The sequence below is a fragment of the Carlito syrichta genome, unplaced genomic scaffold (genome assembly GCF_000164805.1).
Source record: "Carlito syrichta isolate Samal-C Ts95f unplaced genomic scaffold, Tarsius_syrichta-2.0.1 Scaffold288153, whole genome shotgun sequence".
NCBI lineage: Eukaryota > Metazoa > Chordata > Mammalia > Primates > Tarsiidae > Carlito > Carlito syrichta.
This window is the reverse complement of record NW_007232249.1, coordinates 420464-439577: the sequence shown is the minus strand read 5'-3', so window position 1 is coordinate 439577 and position 19114 is coordinate 420464. Positions and strand designations below refer to the sequence as shown.

The 19114-nt window shown below is 55.1% G+C and overlaps 4 protein-coding genes across 10 annotated transcripts in view; 2 read left to right on the top strand and 2 right to left on the bottom strand.

Annotated features, from left to right (window-relative positions):
- SEMA3B (semaphorin 3B) overlaps positions 1-5182 on the top strand; it is a 9154-nt gene extending 3972 nt beyond the window's left edge. For 2 of the 4 annotated variants that reach the window (XM_008053432.1, XM_008053431.2), the window contains 12 exons: positions 208-327; positions 1209-1354; positions 1439-1550; positions 1664-1733; positions 1809-1953; positions 2268-2487; positions 2738-2829; positions 2908-2949; positions 3192-3349; positions 3443-3498; positions 3583-3722; positions 4223-5182. In XM_008053432.1, coding sequence (XP_008051623.1) covers positions 208-327; positions 1209-1354; positions 1439-1550; positions 1664-1733; positions 1809-1953; positions 2268-2487; positions 2738-2829; positions 2908-2949; positions 3192-3349; positions 3443-3498; positions 3583-3722; positions 4223-4627 — 1706 coding nt within the window. In that variant the 3' untranslated portion in view covers positions 4628-5182. Of the gene's footprint in view, positions 1-207; positions 328-1027; positions 1355-1438; positions 1551-1649; positions 1734-1808; positions 1954-2267; positions 2488-2737; positions 2830-2907; positions 2950-3191; positions 3350-3442; positions 3499-3582; positions 3723-4222 lie in introns of those variants that run through there. The other 2 variants (XM_008053435.1, XM_008053433.1) reach the window with 2 other exon arrangements.
- A 1184-nt stretch (positions 5183-6366) lies between these two features.
- Positions 6367-11441, top strand: LSMEM2 (leucine rich single-pass membrane protein 2). The gene is made up of 5 exons (XM_008053430.2): positions 6367-6449; positions 6598-6668; positions 10719-10832; positions 10919-11095; positions 11308-11441. The coding sequence occupies exons 1-5, from the start codon at positions 6367-6369 to the stop codon at positions 11439-11441; spliced, it is 579 nt and encodes a 192-aa protein (XP_008051621.2).
- Positions 11442-11950: 509 nt separating this feature from the next.
- IFRD2 (interferon related developmental regulator 2) lies at positions 11951-17095 on the bottom strand. 2 transcript variants are annotated; one of them, XM_021710115.1, is made up of 13 exons: positions 16718-17095; positions 14719-14838; positions 14547-14631; positions 14315-14439; positions 14074-14231; positions 13861-13911; positions 13597-13775; positions 13405-13510; positions 12985-13122; positions 12775-12903; positions 12601-12696; positions 12348-12461; positions 11951-12095 (listed from the first exon to the last, which is right to left on the bottom strand). In XM_021710115.1, the coding sequence occupies exons 1-12, from the start codon at positions 16773-16775 to the stop codon at positions 12381-12383; spliced, it is 1326 nt and encodes a 441-aa protein (XP_021565790.1). In that variant the 5' UTR covers positions 16776-17095; the 3' UTR covers positions 11951-12095; positions 12348-12380. The 2 variants fall into 2 exon arrangements, with proteins under 2 accessions (XP_021565790.1, XP_008051620.1); XM_008053429.1 differs by having other exon boundaries at positions 11955-12461.
- A 701-nt stretch (positions 17096-17796) lies between these two features.
- HYAL3 (hyaluronoglucosaminidase 3) overlaps positions 17797-19114 on the bottom strand; it is a 6824-nt gene continuing 5506 nt past the window's right edge. The window contains exons 3-4 of one of the 3 annotated variants that reach the window (XM_008053424.2): positions 18442-18531; positions 17797-18339 (exon numbers count right to left, since the gene is read on the bottom strand). In XM_008053424.2, the coding sequence (XP_008051615.1) occupies positions 18049-18339; positions 18442-18531 (381 nt within the window). In that variant the 3' untranslated portion in view covers positions 17797-18048. The remainder of the gene's footprint in view (positions 18340-18441; positions 18532-19114) is intronic. The other 2 variants (XM_008053425.2, XM_021710120.1) reach the window with 2 other exon arrangements.

Below are 19114 nucleotides of genomic sequence, written 5' to 3'. Positions count from 1 at the left end.
GCCACTGCACTCCAGTCTGGGCGACAGAGTGAGGCTCCAACTCAAAAAAAAAAAAAGAAACTCCAGAACCTTACAAAGCTCTAGGGCCCCCAAGAGCTCTGAGGATCCCCCATTGCCTCATTGACTCCCCAAGAGCTCTGGGAACTCCCTAGGCCATCTCACCCAAGAGCCCTCAGCTTGGCTGAGCAGCCCTTGCCCTGTCTGCAGGGGAGGAGCTATACTCAGGGGTGGCAGCAGACCTCATGGGCCGGGACTTTACCATCTTTCGCAGCCTGGGCCAGCGTCCGAGTCTCCGAACAGAGCCACATGATTCCCGTTGGCTCAACGGTGAGAGGCTGGTGGGGCTAGTGGGAGAGGCCGTCACCCTCCCACAGGGCAGCAGGTGCCAAATAGGGCCCGTAAAGTGAACAATGGGGCAGTCAGGTCCATAATCAGGTTTCATGCCAGGCCTTGGGGTCACAGGGACAGACAAGACAGGTATGATGCATGCCCTCTATGAATTCACAGATCTCGGAACAAATGCATGATGAGATCACTTCCAGTGGCCATGAGGCCAGTAAGGAATAGAGAAGAAGAGAAAAGGAGACTGGATGGGTAGAGGGGTTAGGGAAAGGAAACCACTCAGCTGAAGGGAGGTAAGAGCTAATCTTCAAAGCCTAAGAGATTAATGGGGGAAAGAGCATGGCAGCCAGAGGGAATTAGTGCAAAGGCCCGGATGCAGAAACAAGCAAAGGAATAGATTCGTGGGCTAGCAATGATAAGAGGCTTGGACAGTCAAGAGTGCCAGTAGTTTATTCTAGCCTAGTGGGACTCAGCAGAAGGATTTGAAGCAGAAGTGGGGAGCATCTGGTTCTGTTACAGAGGAAGATTCATGAATGAAGGTGAAACTGGATACCCCATCTTCCTCCCTGCCTGGCCCAAAGGTCTTGGCTACCTTGAGGAGCGAGGTCAGCGGCCGCCGGGCCCGCCCGCGTGCCCCGTAGCCACGGTCTTTGCTGCCCTCTCGTGGTTGCTTCTTACCTTGCAGGCCCTGGTCCTTTGGACTGGGTCCGCGCGAAGCGCCAACTGAACTCGGTCCTAGAAACTGGGTGGTCAGATGCTGCCGCGGGTGCTACCTCCTGCAAAAGAGGAAGGGGAGGCGACATATGGGTCCCGTATAGGAGGTCAGGGCCAGGACCTGCTGACCCCACGCCTCCTGCTGCGACCAGAGCCCAAATTTGTTAAGGTCTTTTGGATCCCGGAAAGCGAGAACCCAGACGACGACAAAATCTACTTCTTCTTTCGTGAGTCGGCGGTGGAGGCGGTGCCGGCCCTGGGACGTCTGTCCGTGTCCCGCGTTGGCCAGATCTGCCGGGTGAGGAGTCCCTGGGTGACACCCGACGACCCCATCCCCCCCCCCATCCTGGTCCCGCTCTCATCGCTTGGATCCTCCTGGCAGAATGACGTGGGCGGCCAGCGCAGCCTGGTCAACAAGTGGACGACATTCCTGAAGGCGCGGCTAGTGTGTTCGGCGCCTGGCGACGAGGGCGACACTCACTTCGACCAGCTCCGTGAGTATCAGGAGTAGAGGATGAGACTGGGGAGGAAGACGGGTGCAGATTCCAGGAGCACCGGCTGGCCACTGGGGCTCTGTACCTTCCCTCAAGTAGGCCCTTCCTCGCAGAGGACGTGTTTCTGCTGTCCTCGCGGGACCACAGGACTCCGCTGCTTTATGCTGTGTTCTCCACCTCCAGGTGAGCGGGCGTGGGAGATAGGGCACCCAGGACAGGGTCAGCTGGGCTCCCTCACCTTGCTCTTGTCTTTTGCAGCGGCATCTTCCAGGGCTCTGCAGTGTGCGTGTACAGCATGAACGATGTGCGTCGGGCCTTCCTGGGACCCTTTGCTCACAAGGAGGGGCCCACACACCAATGGGTGTCGTACCAGGGTCGCGTCCCCTACCCGCGGCCAGGCATGGTGCGTAGTAGTAGCCCAGGGACTCCTGCCACAACTCACTTTAAAGCCTCAAGAGTTTGAGAACTCGGCCTGAGGTCTTCTTGGTGAATGTGTTTTCTTTTTTTGTTATGGATGGGACATTACATGAGACAGGGCTTCTGAGGAGACCACATTTCCCCCCTCAGACGTCCCAAGGCAAGGGTGGGTCTCCTCTCTCAAATCCCCAGGACAGTGCTCTGTCCCCTTCCCTGATTCACAGAGGCCTCGCACTGAGGGCTGCCCATCAAGCCCCCATACCTATATCCCTGCTGTGCCTCCCTCCTCCCACCCCCCAGTGCCCCAGCAAGACCTTTGGCATCTTCAGTTCCACCAAGGACTTCCCTGATGACGTCATCCAGTTTGCCCGGAACCACCCCCTCATGTACAACTCCATCCTGCCAATTGGGGGGCGCCCCCTCTTCATACAAGTGGGATCTGGGTACACCTTCACCCAAATTGCCGCTGACCGGGTAGCTGCTGCTGACGGACACTATGACGTCCTCTTCATTGGCACAGGTCAGGGTCCCTCCACAATGACCCACAGGATCCCATGGCCTGATAGTGGGAGCTTTCCCTGTTCAGTCACATCGCCATCTTTTCCTGGGCTGTGGCCCCATCTTCTGGGTATTGCCCTTATTGTGCTGATCCACACTCTTCACCCCTTCATGACCCAGCCACGCTCTGAGTGGAGGCCCCAAAGGTGGGGAGACCCCAGCCCTAGCTCTTGGGGAACACCAGTGACCATTCCCCCTTCTCACTCCTGCAGACGCGGGCACAGTGCTGAAGGTGATCTCAGTACCCAAGGGCAGCAGGTCTAGCGGCGAGGGGCTGCTCCTGGAGGAGCTGCACGTATTTGAGGTGAGGCCTCTCCGCCAAGTCGCCCAGGGTCCCTCCGCCCCATTAAACCCTGACCCCAACGCCCCTCCTCCCTCTCAGGACTCAGCCGCTGTCACCAGCATGCAAATCTCCTCCAAGAGGGTAAGTGACCAGAAGAATGGGGCTGGGGGTGGGTGGACTGAGCCTGTGCCTCGGGTGTCCCAACCTCCGGTCCCTCTTGGTAGTGTGCAGCCCTGGATTTGAATACAGGCTCTGCCTTTGCTAGACTGACCTGAGTAAGACCTCAGTGTCCCCATCTGTCATGTGGGAGAAGGGATTCCTGACCGACGGGAGGCAGGTGCGGGGCCGCCCTCGGATAGCCCACAGCCCCTCGTGCCCCTTAGCACCAGCTGTACGTAGCCTCGCGGAGCGCGGTGGCCCAGATCGCGTTGCACCGCTGCGCCGCCCACGGTCGCGCCTGCGCCGAATGCTGCCTGGCGCGTGACCCCTACTGCGCCTGGGACGGGGTCGCGTGCACGCGCTTCCAGCCCAGTGCCAAGAGGTGGGCGGGGTCAGGGGCTGGGAGGGAGACAAGGGTCTTTCACTGCCCGGGGCTGGAAGAAGGGCTCATGGAGGATCCAATGTTCTCCCCCAGGCGATTCCGGCGGCAAGACGTCAGGAATGGCGACCCCAGCACTCTGTGCTCCGGCGGTGAGTGTCCCATCTGCCCCCACCCTCAGCCCCTGAAGACACCAGTCCTGCCTTGCCTGAATTTGACATTCTCCTGGCCCCAAGACTCGTCCCGTCCTGCGCTGCTGGAACGGAAGGTGTTCGGCGTGGAGGGCGGCAACGCCTTTCTGGAGTGTGAGCCCCGCTCTCTGCAAGCGCGCGTGGAGTGGACCTTCCAGCGCACTGGGGAGACAGCCCACACACGGGTGAGCCTTGCTCCGCCTTTCTCCAGCAGGCTTATGTCCCGCCCCCCATGTCCAGGACAGACCCCGCCCTGCCCAATGCAGCCCTTGGCCTTCACATCTAGTGAAGTCCAGCCCAACGAGGTCCCGCCCAGCCAGACCCTTACCCGCCCTGTCCAATTTGGTCTCCTACCTGCACTCCATATCACGGTGAGGCCCCCTTCTGTCCAACCACGCTCTTGACCCTTCCCAAGCTGCCACCTTTCCCCGGGAAGACCCGCCCTCGACCCGCCTATTGAGGTTCCTGATCCGACCCCACATTCATGTAAATTCCGCCCCGTTCTGATCTTCACTCGAAGACCACCAGCTCCACGCACCCGACCTCCAAGTGTGCACCTGCAGGCGCCCCTTTCGCGCTCCCCCTCGACTCCCAATGACCCTTTGCTTCCCCCGTCTCCTGCTCGGGCTAGAAAGCCTGGTTCCTGACCCCGACATTCCCGACTCACTCTCCCGCACCCCCGCAGGTGCCGGCGGAAGAGCGCGCCGTGCCCACCGCACGGGGGCTGCTGCTGCGCGGGCTGCGGCGCCGGGACTCAGGCGTGTACCTGTGCGCTGCTGTCGAGCAAGGGTTTTCGCAGCCACTGCGTCGCCTAGCGCTGCACGTGCTGAGCGCTGCGCAGGCCGAACGGCTGGCGCTGGTCGAGGAGGCTACGCCCGCCTTGCAGTCGGGCCCCAAACTCTGGTACCGGGACTTTCTGCAGCTGGTGGAGCCGGGCGGCGGTGGAGGGGCGAACTCCCTGCGCATGTGCCGCCCTCAGCCTGCATTGCGCCCGCCGCCCCCAGAGTCTCGGAGGAAGGGCCGCAATCGGCGGACACACGCCTCTGAGCCGCGCGCCGAGAGGGGGCCGCGCAGCGCCGCGCAGTGGTGACTCGGCTGTCCCCACGCTGGGGACGAGGCGGGAGATGACAGGCGGAAGAGGGGGCACCCAGACCCTGGGAGACCAACGGGTTGGGGCCAGGCACACTGGGGTCCCTGGCAACGGAGACACCAACCGACAGGTCCTGACTGAAGGGCAGTGGCGCGGGCATATTTATTAACAGGATAACCCTTGAATGTAGTCCCGGGAAGGGTGGTCCAGACCGGATGCAGGATCCCACCAAGAGGGAGGGGGCAGAGAAGCCAGGCTCCAGAACAACGACCAGACCTGGCAAGGTACCTGGAGGGCCCACACTGGAAGACGGACCCCTTCTTCTTGAGCAGTGAGCAGAAAGCTGTGAACAGGCTGGGCTGTTGGGGGTGGGTTGAGACAGGCCGACTGTACTAAAATAATGCAATAAACACTATCAGCCGAAGTTGGAATGGCCCCAGCAGAAAACCCTATTCCTAGACCTTGCTGTGTGGTCTTACCTTTCTAGTGGTCTGAAGGCCTGAGTTTCTCCTGTCCAAGGTTGGTGTGGTGAGGATTAAAGGTGGTTTCTCCGTGTCTGAGTAGGGTGTTTGGGAATGCTGACATGCATTGTACATTCTGCACAATATAATTTTTTTTTTTTTGGGAGTTGGAGTCTCACTCCAGTCGCCCAGGCTGGAGTCCAGTGGCACGCTCACAGCCAACACATCCTTTACCCGCTGGGCTCAGATGATCCTTCCACCTCAGCCTTCCAAGTAGCTGGAACTACAGGGATGCACTACTATGCCCAGCTAATTTTCTGATTTATTGGAGAGACGAGGTCTCACCAAGTTGCCCAGGCTGGTCTTGAACCCCTGGGCTCAGGCAATCCTCTCGCCTTGGCCTCCCAAAGTGCTGGGATTATAGGCTTGAGCCACCGCACCCAGCCTTGCATAATATAATTTAAGGGCTAAGTGCTATGACAAAAATAAGATGGGGGTGATGTGAAAAGACTGAGCAGAAGGCTTCACTGAAGGAGTGGCATCTGAACTCAGTGGCAAGAAGGAACCAGTCACAGGACTATCTGGGAGCAGAGCATTACAGGTGGGAACAGCCACTGCAAAGTCAGTGCGGTGGGAGCAAGTTACAGAGCTTGAGGAACATAAAGGGGGCCAATGTGATTCAGTGGAGTGATGGATTTGGGATGTTTTGGAAGTAAAGTCCAGGCTTGCTTTGCCCCCATTGAGGATTAGTGGTGATATGCATCCATACATGACCATGTGTGACTTGTATGTCCTTGTAGAGAAGGGGAAAGAGGGAGGACCAAGACATGCATTGTGCTACGTGCTTCAGACACATGGTTCTCAGTGTACTCTGCCAGGGAGGAACCACTGTTACTGTTTTACAGATGAGCAAACTGAGGACAGAGAAGGGCTATTTTTACTTAAGGTTGGACACTTAGTAATAGAAGTGCCACCCTGGCCTCAGAAGTACCCGGTTCCAGCCACTGGCCAGCATGGGTGCTGTGTGTGTGAGTGCCCACTTGTGGAAGCTAGCATAGCCCTCACGACATTGGGCTCCGACACTCCCAAAAGGAGACACACACAGTGATGGGTATTTGTACCACGTTTGCTGGCAGGAGAGATGATGGCTGTGGGTAGGGGTCTTCAGGGTTGGAGGGGTGGCATAACAGGTTCCCTTTGTATGTCTTGACTACCACTTGGGGCATTGCTCAATCTGAGGTTGCTATTCTGGATGATGGCCTCGAGGCCTCTGTGAGTATGGGAGTGGTGTGGTTCCCCAAGAAGACCTCCGAGCACCTGTACTGGGCTCCTTACCAGGTAGATAGTCCAGACTGGCCCATGTGGGCCACCCCACCCCTTCCCGTGGCTGAGAGCTGCCCCCTCTAAATATAGTCTAGTGGACTGAGCTCAGGCCTATTTTAGGCCCAGGCTGGGAGGCGGCCAGGCCTTCCCAAGGCTCTCAGAGGAGCCACTTCTGCCTTTGTTCAGTCCTGCTGCTGAGCACCCTCATCGGCCCCCTAACTGCCCACTACTTGCCATGCCTGAGGAGACTCAAGAAGGTAGGAGTGGGTGACCATGAGGGAGGGCAAAGCCTAGTCCTGGGACCCTGTGGACCATGGAGAGACCCACCCTCTGTCCCACTGACTTGTCTTGACTAGTTACCAATTTTCACGTCCCAGCTCCAGGAACCTACTGCCTGTGTATGGAGGAAGAGCCTGTCTTGCCTGGAATCCCTCCTCACCTCAGGCCCTGTTCCAGTTTCCCCTGTAGGGACAGCAGAGAGAGACTGGGGAAGCTACTTAGCAAGGTGTGGGTCAACTATAGGCTGTGCCCAAGTGGGTGTGGGCATCTGGGCAGTTGCATGGCCAGTTCAGCTCTTGAGGGAAGAAGCTGGCATTAGGGGTGGGTAGTGGTTCCAGAAAGCATTTGGGTACCTGGCCAAGGGACTAGGAAGTAAATAGGCCTTCAGCCTCCCCCAGCTTGGGCCTAAATATTTTTTTTTTTTTTTTTTGAGTTGGAGTTTCACTCTGTCACCCAGGTTTGAGTGCAGTGGCACACTCATGGCCACTCCAGCGTAGACCTGTTGGGCTCCAGGGATCCTTCTACCTTAGCCTTCCAAGTAGCTGGAACTATAGGCATGTGCTACCATGCCTGGCTAATAAATATCTTCTTTTCTTTTTTTGAGTTGGAGTCTCACTCTGTCACTCAGGCTGGAGTACAGTGGCACGCTCCCAGCCACTGCAGCCTCGACCTGCTGGGCTCCGGCGATCCTTCCGCCTCAGCCTTCCAAGTAGCTGGAACTATAGGTGTATGCCACCATGCCCAGCTAATTTTTTATTTATTGTAGAGACGAGGTCTCGCCAAGTTGCCCAGGTGGGTCTTGAGCCTATGGGCTCAGGCAATCCACTCTCCTCAGCCTCCCAAAGTGCTGGGATTACAGGCTGAGCCACTGAGCCCGGCCACAAATATTTTCAGTTGGCTATGGTTGGCATCTCTTGGCCTGGTTAGACTGAGACTCAGGCTAGTCAAAAGCTTTGCAGTCACTCACCTAACTGCTCCACTACAATATTAAGTACTGAGGCTGAGAGGGGTGAGGGCAGCAGGAATCCAGGAAGCTCCAGGCCCAATGCTGGCCAGGATGCAGGACCAGCTGCTCATGGCTCCAGCTCTAGTCTACAACCCAGCCTGGCCCTGCTGGCCAACTCTTCTCATCATATTTTCAACATTTTACACTGCACAGGAGGGGCCTGGCCCCTGGTAGGGGAAAATGTTTACCTTCTTTTTGGAGTCTTAACAATAACACTTAACATGCATTTATTCTGTAACACACAGAATCCACATTCAATTTAGAAAGTGTGAGAAAAGCACAGCAAAATGCAAAGAGGAAATTTCCTATGACCTTCAACCCACCATCCATAATGACTAGCAGCACTAGTTTTTGTTTTACTTGCTCTTGTCAAGGGGCAATTTCAACTAAATGATGAAGGTTGTTGTCCTGAGAGCGATGGACCCAGAGAATGCAAGGCCACCCTTGCCTCTATTGGAAGGTGTCCTCACCAGTGACCTCCCACACATTACCTAGCCTCTAGCTTGGCATCTGGACCAAGATTTTAAAAAATCAAGTCAAGAACAGTCAGAAGAAAATATAATTAAATATTTAGAAATCACAAAGTAAACACTTTGATGAATCTGAAAATAATTAAAATCACAAGAAAAGTACACCACAGACCCCAGTGACTAAACAGGCAAGGACTTTGAAGTCATACACACTGGTGCGGTGTGGCTTATGCCTGTAATCCCAGCAATTTGGGAGGCAGAAGAGAGAGGATTGACTGAGTTTAGGGGTTCGAGACCAGCCTGGACAACTTGGTGAGCCCTCATCTCTACAGTAAATTAAAAAAATTAGCCAGGCATGGTGGCATACGCCTGTGGTTCCAGCTACTTGTAAGGCTGAGGTGGAAGGATCACCTATATTGGTCAGGCTCCCTAGTCAAAGAAACCCATGAAATCAGTCAAGAAAGGCCATTTCACATCTCTCAAATTAGCACATATATGTGTGTGCATGTAAATACATTTTTGGGGTTTTTTTTTGAGTTGGAGTCTCATTCTGTTGCCCAGGCTGGAGGGCAGTGGCATGCTCACCGCCACCACAGCCTCGACCTGCAGGACTCAGGCAATCCTTCCGCCTCAGCCTTCCAAGTAGCTGAAACTACAGGTGTACACCATCATGGCTGGCTAAATTTTCTTGATTTGGTAGAGATGAGGTCTTGCCAAGTTGCCCAGACTGGTCTCCAACCCGTAGGCTCAGGCATTCCTCTCACCTCAGCCTCCCAAAGTGCTGGGATTATAGGCATGAGCCACCGTGCTCAGCCCATTTTGGTGGCAGTGTATCCTGTTGAGGGCTGTCGACAGTCCTTCTGGAGGACAATTTGATAACAGCTTTAAAAAATCTAACCACAACTTAAAAGTCTTAAAAATAAGTCAATCGGCCGGGTGCAGTGGCTCATGCCTATAATCCCAGCACTTTGGGAGGCCAAGGTGAGAGGATTGCCTGAACTCATGGGTTTGAGACTAGCCTGGGCAACTTGGCAAAACCTCATCTCTACAATAAATCAAAAAATTAGCCAGGCATGGTGGTGCATGCCTGTAGTTGCAACTTGGAAGGATGAGGTGGAAGGATCGCCTGAGCCCATCAGGTCGACACTGAGGTGACCATGAGTGTGCCACTGCTCTCCAGCCTAGGCCATGGAGACTCCAACTTAAAAAATAAAATAAATAAATAAATTGCCAGCCGGGCTCAGTGACTCAGCCTGTAATCCCAGCACTTTGGGAGGCTGAGGTGAGTGGACTGCCTGAGCCCGCGGGTTCATGACCCGCCTGGGCAACTTGGTGAGACCTCATTTCTACATAAAATCAAAAATTAGCCAGGTGTGGTAGCATGCGCCTGTAGTTCCAGCTACTTGGAAGGCTGAGGCGGAAGGATCGCCAGAGCCCAGCAAGTCAAGCTGCAGTGGCCGGGAGCTGCCACTGCTCTCCAGTCTGGGCGATGGAGTGAGACTCCAACTCAGAAAACAAACAAAAAAAATTGCCAAGCACGGTGGTTCATGCCTATAATCCCAGCACTTTGGGAGGTAGAGGCGAGAGGATTGCCTGGCCCATAAGTCCAAGACCAACCTGGGCAATATGGTGAGATTTCATCTCTACAATAAAATAAAAAAATTAGCCAGGTGTAGTGACTTGTAGTTCCAGTTACTTGGAAGGCTGAGATGGAAGGATCACCTGAGCCCAGTAAGTGGAGGCTGCGGTGGCTGTGAGTGTGCCACTGCACTCCAGCCTGTGTGACAGAGACTCCAACTCAAATAAAACGTACATACAAACATAAATCTTTGCTCTTAGATCCAATAATTACACTTCTGAGAATTATCCTTAACTATGAGGAAATTGGGAAACCCCTTCGTACTCAATGGTGGATGTCCTAAGGTTTATTAGTTTCAGAACGAAACTGGAAACAACCTAAGTGCCCAAGCAGCCTCAAAGGGATGCCTAAAGGAAGAGACCTCAGAGGATGTGAAACAGTCTAATAAGGAAGAGTCTCTAGCAATGATGTTGAGTGAAAACAGCAGGGTTTACAGTACAACAGAATCACACTGAGCATGTTAAAAGAATGAAGATCCAAGGCCAAGAGGGAAAGGTACCAGTAGTTTGAACTGGGCTTTCTGTCCAGAAGCCCCCAGGCATTGGGTCTGGTCTAATTAACAATTCAGGGGTCTGCAGGGAAAACTGATAGAAGACATGACTGAAGTCCATTCATTATGGGTTTAGTCCTGCAAGTCTATCAACTACTTGCTAGAAATGCACAGAGGAATCCCTGAAAGTCCTTGAGGTGCTTGGTAGGAAATTGATTCTATCTCCTGCCACTGTTCAGAGCAGGCTGTAGAGGTCTGGGATCATACTGTATCCAAATCAAGGACCATTCTGGAATGTTTTAGGGTATTTGGATCCAAAAGCCCCAGTATCCTCATCCTCCCCAAATCCCTACTGCCTGAAGCCACCTGGGAGAAAGGGGTTGACCTGCTACCAGCTAAGTCAGCCCCATCCTTCCCCTGCAGACACCATGGCACCCATGATGCTGAGCCAGAGGAGCAGGGAGCCACTGGCCCCCAATCATGTGCAGGAGGTGTGCCTGCACCAAGTGGAGTCCATCAGTGACCTACACAGTGGAGGTGAGGAGGGAGCAGGGAGGCAGGATGGATGAACTGGGGAAGGGAAGGAAAACACCACCCTTCTGATAATCCTGTTTGCCCTGCAGGCACACTGCGCCTGTATCAGGCTGAAGATGGGAGGCCGTGGGATGAAGTGCTGGGTGTTCTGCCACCTTCACTGGCTGGTTGCAGCCCTGTGTTTGGACGCGGGGGGTTCCTGCTGCTGCTGGGTCTGCTTGTGCTCACCTGCCTGGCCCTGGCCCTCCTGGCTGTCTATCTGAGTGGTATGGTCTTGCAGGGGGCCAGTAGGAACAGAGGGCAAAGCAGTGGAGACCGGGAGGCACTTCTGTGCAGTTGGAAGGAGCAACTGCAGATGCTGCAGTAATGAAGGCTGGGGTGGCGGGGTCTGTGGGCAGCCCCTGACGCTGGACTGGGTGGGGGCTCATGGAGTGGCACATGGTCTGACCATCTCCCACTTCCATCTATTCATTCACAGTGCTGCAGAGCGAATCTCTGCGCATCCTGGCACACACATTGCGCACACAGGAGGAGATGCTACTCAAGCTCCGCCTGGCCAGCCTCAGCCAGCTGCGAAGGCTTAACTCCAGTGAAGCCCAAGCACCCAGCTGAGATGCCACTGGGACCTGGGGTCTGGGATCTTTGTGTGGGGAATAAAGTGACCGTGGGCAGGTTTCTCCTATTGCTTGCCGCCACACTGATACTACTTCCTTGGTGAAATTTTTGTACAAGAGTCAAATGTGACTCCACAGCTGTCTGCCTTTCCTGACTTCTTTAGGCCAGGCCTAGCCAAGCCTTCTGGGGCCAAAGCCTTCCTTGGGGTGGTCAGAAGGGACATCAGCCTTCTTGCTCATCCTGTGGCCTGTCGGCATCCTCTGGCCACCCCTAGATAGCAGGTTCAGAAGTCCAGAAATAGCTGCCCCCACAGAAGTCACCCAAACTCTGCCAGGTTTCCCAGTGGAGTGTCCAGCCTTAGCTCTCAAAGACAGGCTGGGCTCTGGGTAGGGAGATCACCTAGGGAGATACTGTCGTGGAGGGCATAAGAGAGATGGGGAAGACCCAGTTGGACCCAAGCCTGGGGTAGTAGATGGGGAGGGAGAGCAGACAGAAACATCCAGGAGTCATGACCACAGAAGGCTGAGCATTGTTTAATTATCTCTAATAATCTTTAAAAATAAACACACAAATTCATTCCAGGCAGCTTTACCTCCCCTCCTGCTGTGGTAGCATCTGTCTAGGAAGTGGGTCATCCCAAGGGAGCAAGGCCTGAGAAAGAAAAGGGACAGCCCCCCCTGCTGCCTGTCCCAGAGCCCTGAGTCAGGCATACATTTGGCCTGGCCTGAGACAAAGCAGAAAGAGGCACAGGGCTGAGTGCAGGGACAAAAGGGCCAGAGTCCCAAGTGTCCTGGCCCTCAGCCACCCATCCCATATCTGTTTTTGGTTTTGGCATTAAAAAAATAAAGTGACAATTACTGGTAGAAACCAGCTGTTGCACTGTCGTCTGTTAAAAACATGGGCCAAGGGACAGTCTTCTCTCTGGCTGGTCCTGCTTCACAGGATATCTGCCCGCTTGTCCCGCACCCGGCTTCGAGCCTTGGTCCGGGCTTTGAAGGCAGCAGCATTGTACAGGTGCTAGGGTTGGAGGCAAAGAGTGATGATCTGGTGAGCTGGGAGAGGGGAAGCCCAGGGCTCCTCCTCCAGGCCCTACAGAGTTCCAGACCTCTGAGAAACAGAGAAATGTAGGAAGATAAAGGTGCCCAAGGGTACAAACCTTCTCAAAGCGTGAAATCTTGCAGGCTTTCAGGGCAGTGGCATCCAGCACCAGCACAGGGCCCAGGCCAAAGATGTCACGAAGTAGCTCATTGTTCTGGGGCAAAGAGGACAGTAAGCTCAGGCCTGTCTGAAGCAGCCAAGGCAAGTGCCCCTTCCTTGTCCATCCCCTCACCTGGAGGTGGTGATGCATGCCGGAACCCAGCACTTCCTTGAAGGCGGTGTAGACCCGTTGCCGAGCCCAGCTGTCCAGGTAGAGCACCTCAAGCCCAAAGCGGACTGTCTCTTCCTCACATTCACCACCCTGCAGGGTAGAGGGGCCAACATGATTGGGCTTGGCTGTTATGCCTGGAAAACTCTTGCTAGGACATGTTCTCACACACACCTCCACGAAGTGCAGCACAGCACGGAAAGTAGAGCGCTGGCGCCTGCGGTCGACCTTGGCACGGTACTTGTTGCTATCAGTGGCCAGAGTGCGCAGGACACCGCAGAGAGCCTCCACATCCTCGTACACAAAGTCTTCCTGCAATGGGGTTGATGGAGGGTGTGTTGGGTGCTTGAGCTCTACTAGCTTGCAATATGGAGCTGCCCAAACCCCTCCTTTCACTGAGAACGCTTCTCTGCTTGGGCTCTCTGAATCCCTGATGGGCCTCTATTCAGGACACCCATCATAGTACCTAGCACAGGAGTCTGTGCCACTTTCCCATGACAACCTCAAGCTATTCTGTTTTCTGTGGCATCCCCTACAATCAGCCTGGGATGGGCAGGTAGTGTCAGCAAGCATCCCCCACTCCATCCCTCACACCTCGAGGCCCCGGGCAAGCTCAAAGAGCAGCGCGATGGTTTCACCAGCAGCGATCCGCAGGTTCACACTGTCACTGGACAAGAGCTGGGGCAGCCGGGGCATCTGCCTAGGGAAAGGGCACACTGAGCTACATGCGTGAGCTGGAGGCCTCTTTGAGATCCCCATCTACTCCCAGTGGGCAGCTGCCCTTACCTGTTGAGGATGTGGCTGATGTGGGTGCTGGGGCAGATGGTGAGCAGTAATGCCCAGGCCTGCAGGGCAGCACAGAGCAGGCCATGCAGGTTGGCAGGGACCACAGGTACTGTGGAGCCACCCACACCACAGGACCGGCTGAAAACACTTTCTAAGCAGGCAAGGCAAGAGATCAGGTCCTAGGAGCAAAGAAAGGCAGGGGAGGGCTCAGGGACAGAGCTATGGGCCTAGGTGCTCTATCATCTGTGCCCAAAGGCCACTCACCTGGACGTCAGCACCAGCCACATAGCAGCCCAAGCCAAGAGCAGAAGCGCACTGTTGGAAAGACAGCAAAGGCAGGCCATGGTCGGGGGTTAGCCTAGGTTCTTAGCCACTGGGCTTGCTCTGCTTACAGTAGGAAAGCCTGAAGACTGGAACCCACCACTGTGCTGAGGGATAAGGTGGAGGAAGAGTTTCACGGGGCACGGGAACACTCACATGGATCCGGGCAGCAGGGCTAGCTGTGCTGTCACTCAGCACAGAGACCAGCAGGGGCTGCAGGCTGTGGAACAGCTCCTCGCCCTTGAGTCCGGGGCCTAGCTGCACGCAGAGCAGGCCTAACACAGCAGCAGCCAGGGCCTGTTCCTCACCTTTCCCTGTGGGATACTTTCCAGTCAGCCCATGCAGCAAGGATCAGTACCTGCACAGTTTCAGTCTCCCACACACACCCAGGTCCAACCTTTCTTGAGGCACTTTTCTAGGGCATCGGCCAGTGTGAGGCGTCGCTCCAGCAAGAAATCAGGAAGTAAGCGGGATGCCAGGGCCAGGCGCAGGCTCTCCAGAGCACCTTGCCGGGTCTTGGCACTGGAGGGTAGAGAAAGGGGTTCATCTGGACCAGCCCTCCATTGGTAACACTTGGTATGGGCTGAGCAGGGACCTGGGTGTAGGAGTTAGCTGGCAGCCAGGGGTACCTCTTATCTGTGAGGCAGTCCACATACTCCTTCAGCTTTTCCTCAAGGTCTTCCTGCTGGCCCTGCTCATCCACGACATCCCCCCCTGCAAGGCCAGCTGGTCAGCACTGCTTCTTGCCCTCATCCCACGGAGCCCTCACTGAACCTCTGCCAAACTGCCACCCACTCTCACCAAGGCTATCCTCTGCAGTGGTACTGAGAAGGCTGGGACATTCACTGGTGTTGCTGCGGGCTTCACTGGCTGCCTCATCCTCACTGGAACCTGAGTCAGCTTGAGCACTGCTCCGGGCACCTAGGGAGGGTAGAATGGGGTACTCAGCCTGCCTCCATGGATGAGGTATGGCTGGGGGTTTCTCACCCAACAGGATAACCCCACAAGACAGGATGTTGGCCACTCTCAGAGATGAGACAATCAAATCTCAGGAGAATGGCACAGGGGCTGATGCAGGTGACGTGAACCTGGAGGCAGGAAAAAAGGAAAGAGATTTGTTTACTGGATCACATAAGGCATTTGGCCCAGCATAGAGGTAACCAAGCAAGGGAAACCTGAAGCCAAAGGAGACTGGGAGCCAGGTAGAAGAAGAAGGGGCTGTAAGTGCCACCTGGGCCTGTGAACCAGCCTGGAATAGGGGCATATCCAGGCAGAAAATAGTGAAGATTAGCTATCAGTCCAGATTATGCCCAAAAGTGGGCAGAGCAAGGATCAAGGGCTTATATTATAGAGTTAGGCAGACTCAGGGCTCAAATTCCAACTCCACATTTTAACAGGTTATAGCCAGGTCAGTTGTCCAGCTTTCAAAGTCTCAGTTTTTCCATCTGCATATCAGTGATGCAAAAACACCTTTTAGGTGGAGCAGAAGAAAACAGTGGTTTGTTATGGTTCTGCTGTGGGCCAACAAGCCCAGCAGGCCATCCACAGGCCTAGCTCCCACTGGGAGTGCACAGGTGCCCCAAGCTTCAAGCATACTGTCTTCTGAGCTTCTTTGGGTACATCCAGGGCCTTCAGTCCTGGGTTTATGCACACAGTTCCTCTTTGTCCCTGGGAAGAGTAGGAAGTGAAATACCCCTGACTGCATGAGCCCCTGAAAATAGGTGAATACAAAGGAGTATCAGGGTCAGTAGGGCTGGAACACTCCTGCGAGTGGGTTCTGTCCAGGGCAAGGAGTGACTCTGGCAAAGTGGCTGCTGTGGCAGAGGTTTGGACAGATTCTGATAATCAAGCTGGCCCTAGTTCTCAGAATTTACACCCCTTGTGTGCAGGACAATGCTTACCTCTTCTCTTATTATCCTACCTGCCAAAGCAGCTCAGCCTTTCCTGATTTGCTCCACTTTGCTGTGGTCACTCCAGCAACTTGCACAACTTGTTCCCTCTGCATGATGCTCTTTTCCAACTTCTGGGGACTCACCCAAGAAGCCCCTCTCCTGCTTCCTAAATCTGGGGCTGATTCCACTTAACGAACATGTTCCATTTCCTATTAAATATCACCCCACCCAAACCTCATCAGGATGATGACCAGTTTAAGGTTGTGCCTAGGTCTTTTCCTCCTTCCAGCTCCTGGCTTTCCTTCTCTCCTTAAAATAAAGTTTTGCCTAGCAAGCACCCCAGTGTGCTAGAGTAAACATATGTGTTTACTGCACAAAGAAAGCCTCCTGGTCAAAGCTGATAAGTGAGTCCCAAGACTGCCTCACGCTCCAGGATACCTGTACTCATCCACCTTCTGGGGCCAAAACCCCCAAGATCCCAATCCTGTAGATTCTCAATCGCCCCCTCTCTCTGTTCTCCAGAGCAAGCCAGGCCCCCTGCCTACTTCCTTGTCCAGTCCACGAAAAGATCAGGGTTTGGCGAGGGGTCTGGCTTCCCGCTCTGTCGGTTGAGTTCGTCCACCTCACACTGGGGTGGAAAGGCAATAGAAAAACCGATGTCCGGAGGGATTGGCCGCGTCACCGCTGGGAGTACCGGCTCCCGAAAGGCGGCGGGCAGCGAACTCAAGTTGGGCGCGCACGTGGCCAATGCCAGCTGGGGCACATGTCGACCTCGACAGAGTTCAGGAAAGTTGCCTCGGGCTGGTCAAGGGGAAGTTTCCTCACTCCAGAGCACTCGGGGACACCGATGGGGATCCATGCAAGTCCCCAGCACATCGCTTATCAGCTACTCTGCGCCCCCCACTCACCTCCTCTACGGCGCTGGCCGCCCTTCCGGGGCGCGTTGCCCTTACGGGCGCGTGGCATGCCGAGAGCCAGGCGCGGGAGGCATGGGGTCAGGGACCCGGAGGGTGGGGACTCCAGACCAGCGAGACGCCGGTCGGTGTGCTCCGCTGAGACTTGGCCAGGCGACGGGAGCCACACGCCGCCCGTGCCACCATCTTCGTGAGGCGCCCCGCCCTGCCAAACGGGCTGCCGGGAAGGCGAGTTCTTGGCCACCCGGTTCAGACTCAAAACCAGGCGGTCGAAACTACTATTCCCAGGGGGCTGTGTGCTCAGATTACTGCCGGCTGGCTGGGCGCAGAGCACCACGGGAATGGTAGTCTACTCCTGGGACCCGCGAGCCGGCGACGCACTAGCTGAACTATGCACCCACAATGCCCTGCGCGACCCAGCACGTCCTCCACCTTCCGCAACATGCCAAGTGCACTGTCGTTAACTGTGACTTTTCCCTCTCCCGGTGGAGCACCGCCGCAGGACCGGCATCTCTGGACATTTGCCGTGAGGCACTGGTGACGAGGCCTACAGGGCTGCCTGGGTCTGGGGACTGTGGAAAGGGTATAGGGCTTGGTAGAACGAGGAACAGCCAAACCTCAGACAGCAGAGGAAAAAGTGACTTTATGATGAAAGCAGAGTACAGATAACAGCTTAGCACTTTACAGACCTTAGCCAAGATCTTCTTGGGGGCCCATCTGCCCCTAAACAGGTCTCCTGTGACCTCTCCATAGACGCAGTGAGGTCTAGACACAAAGCCCTGGGCTGACAACCCTAGCCAACTGGAACCTGACTCTCCTTAGGGTTGCTTCCTTGTAATGAAAAGTCAGATGGTCTTAAAAGAACTTTGTTGTTTTGTTTTTTGAGTTGGGGTCTCACTCTGTCACCCAGGCTGAAGTGTGGTGGCACGACCTCAACCTCCTGGGCTCAGACAACCCTTCCACCTCAGCGTCCCGAATAGCTGGAACTACACGCGCTTGCCACCACACCTGACTAGTTTTTTTTTTTGGTGGAGATGAGGTCTTTGCTATGTTGTCCAGGTTGGTCTCAAACTCTTGGGCTCAAGCAATCCTCCCACTTCAACTTACTAAAGTGCTGGGATTACAGGCATGAGTAACTGTGCCCACCTGAGCCTCTGGTTTTATGTTGTTGTTTTTTTTTCTGGCCCTTTCCATTCCTCAAAGATCCTAAGGAAAGTGGAGTGGAAGTGGGGTGTGCTTGGGAGGATTGATCATAAGCTGAATAGAGAAAGAGTAGGACAGAGCCACTCCAGTACTGGGAAAGTGGCAGCAAGGAAAAGAAGGGGCTAGGGCAGGGACTCCTGGCTTTGTACTGCTTCCTTAGGCCCAGGCCTGGGCTCCTGGCAGGTAGGGCCAACCCAGCCCCAGTAACAGTGGCAGATGAAGGACTCCCAATCTCCAAGGCTGCCATCTGGCTGTAGGTGCAGAAAGGCTTCTATTTGTCCTGGGTCTCGCCGGGCACAGCGCCCATGGCCATGACACTTCTGGTGACTGCAGTCCATGGCTGCCCTGGTCACGTTGTTCACATAGGGGCCTAGGGTGCTCACCAGGTAGTCATGGAGATGCCAGCATTCATCCTGAGAAGCAAAAGGATGTGTCAATACTCCTGCCCTATGATCTCTCCCTGACCCTGGGATCCCAGCACTTGCTACATGGCAGGCTGAAGGGGTCAATATTACCTCAGAGCTGGAGAAGCTCAGGTCCCCCCAGAGCACCACGCCGGCTGCCCCTAGTGCTGCACTCACACCAATGGTCTGCACGAGGTCATTCTGGAGGCAAAGAACTGCTAAGCCAGGGCTGGGCTGGCCAGATCCACATGGGCCCATCTCCAACTTCAAGAAATGTTCTGGTTGACTGCCACGATCTGATTCTACCTTTGAGTAGTGCTCCTTTGTACTGAGCCTCTGAGAGGCTTCTCAGGCCCTCCACTCACAAAGTCACCCCTCAGACTAGGGCTCCAAAGGCCGAGCCTTGCATGACTCCTTAAGATCTTACAGGGCAAGCTGGGTATGGTGGCTCAAGCCTGTAATCCCAGCACTTTGGGAGGCCGAGGAGAGAGGGTTGCCTGAGCTCAGGGGTTCGAGACCTGTCTGGGCTCCTTGGTGAGACCTCGTCTCTACAATAAATTTAAAAAATAAGCAGGGCATGGTAGCGCGCGCGTGTAGTTCAAGCTATTTGGAAGGCTGAGGCAGAAGGATCACCTGAGCTCAGCAGGTAGTGGCTGGCTGGCCGTGAGCATGCCACTGCACTCTAGCCTGGGTGACAGAGTGAGACTCCAACTCAAAAGAAAAAAAAAAAGCCAGCCGGGCTTGGTGGCTCAGCCTGTAATCCCGTGCCTTTGGGAGGCTGAGG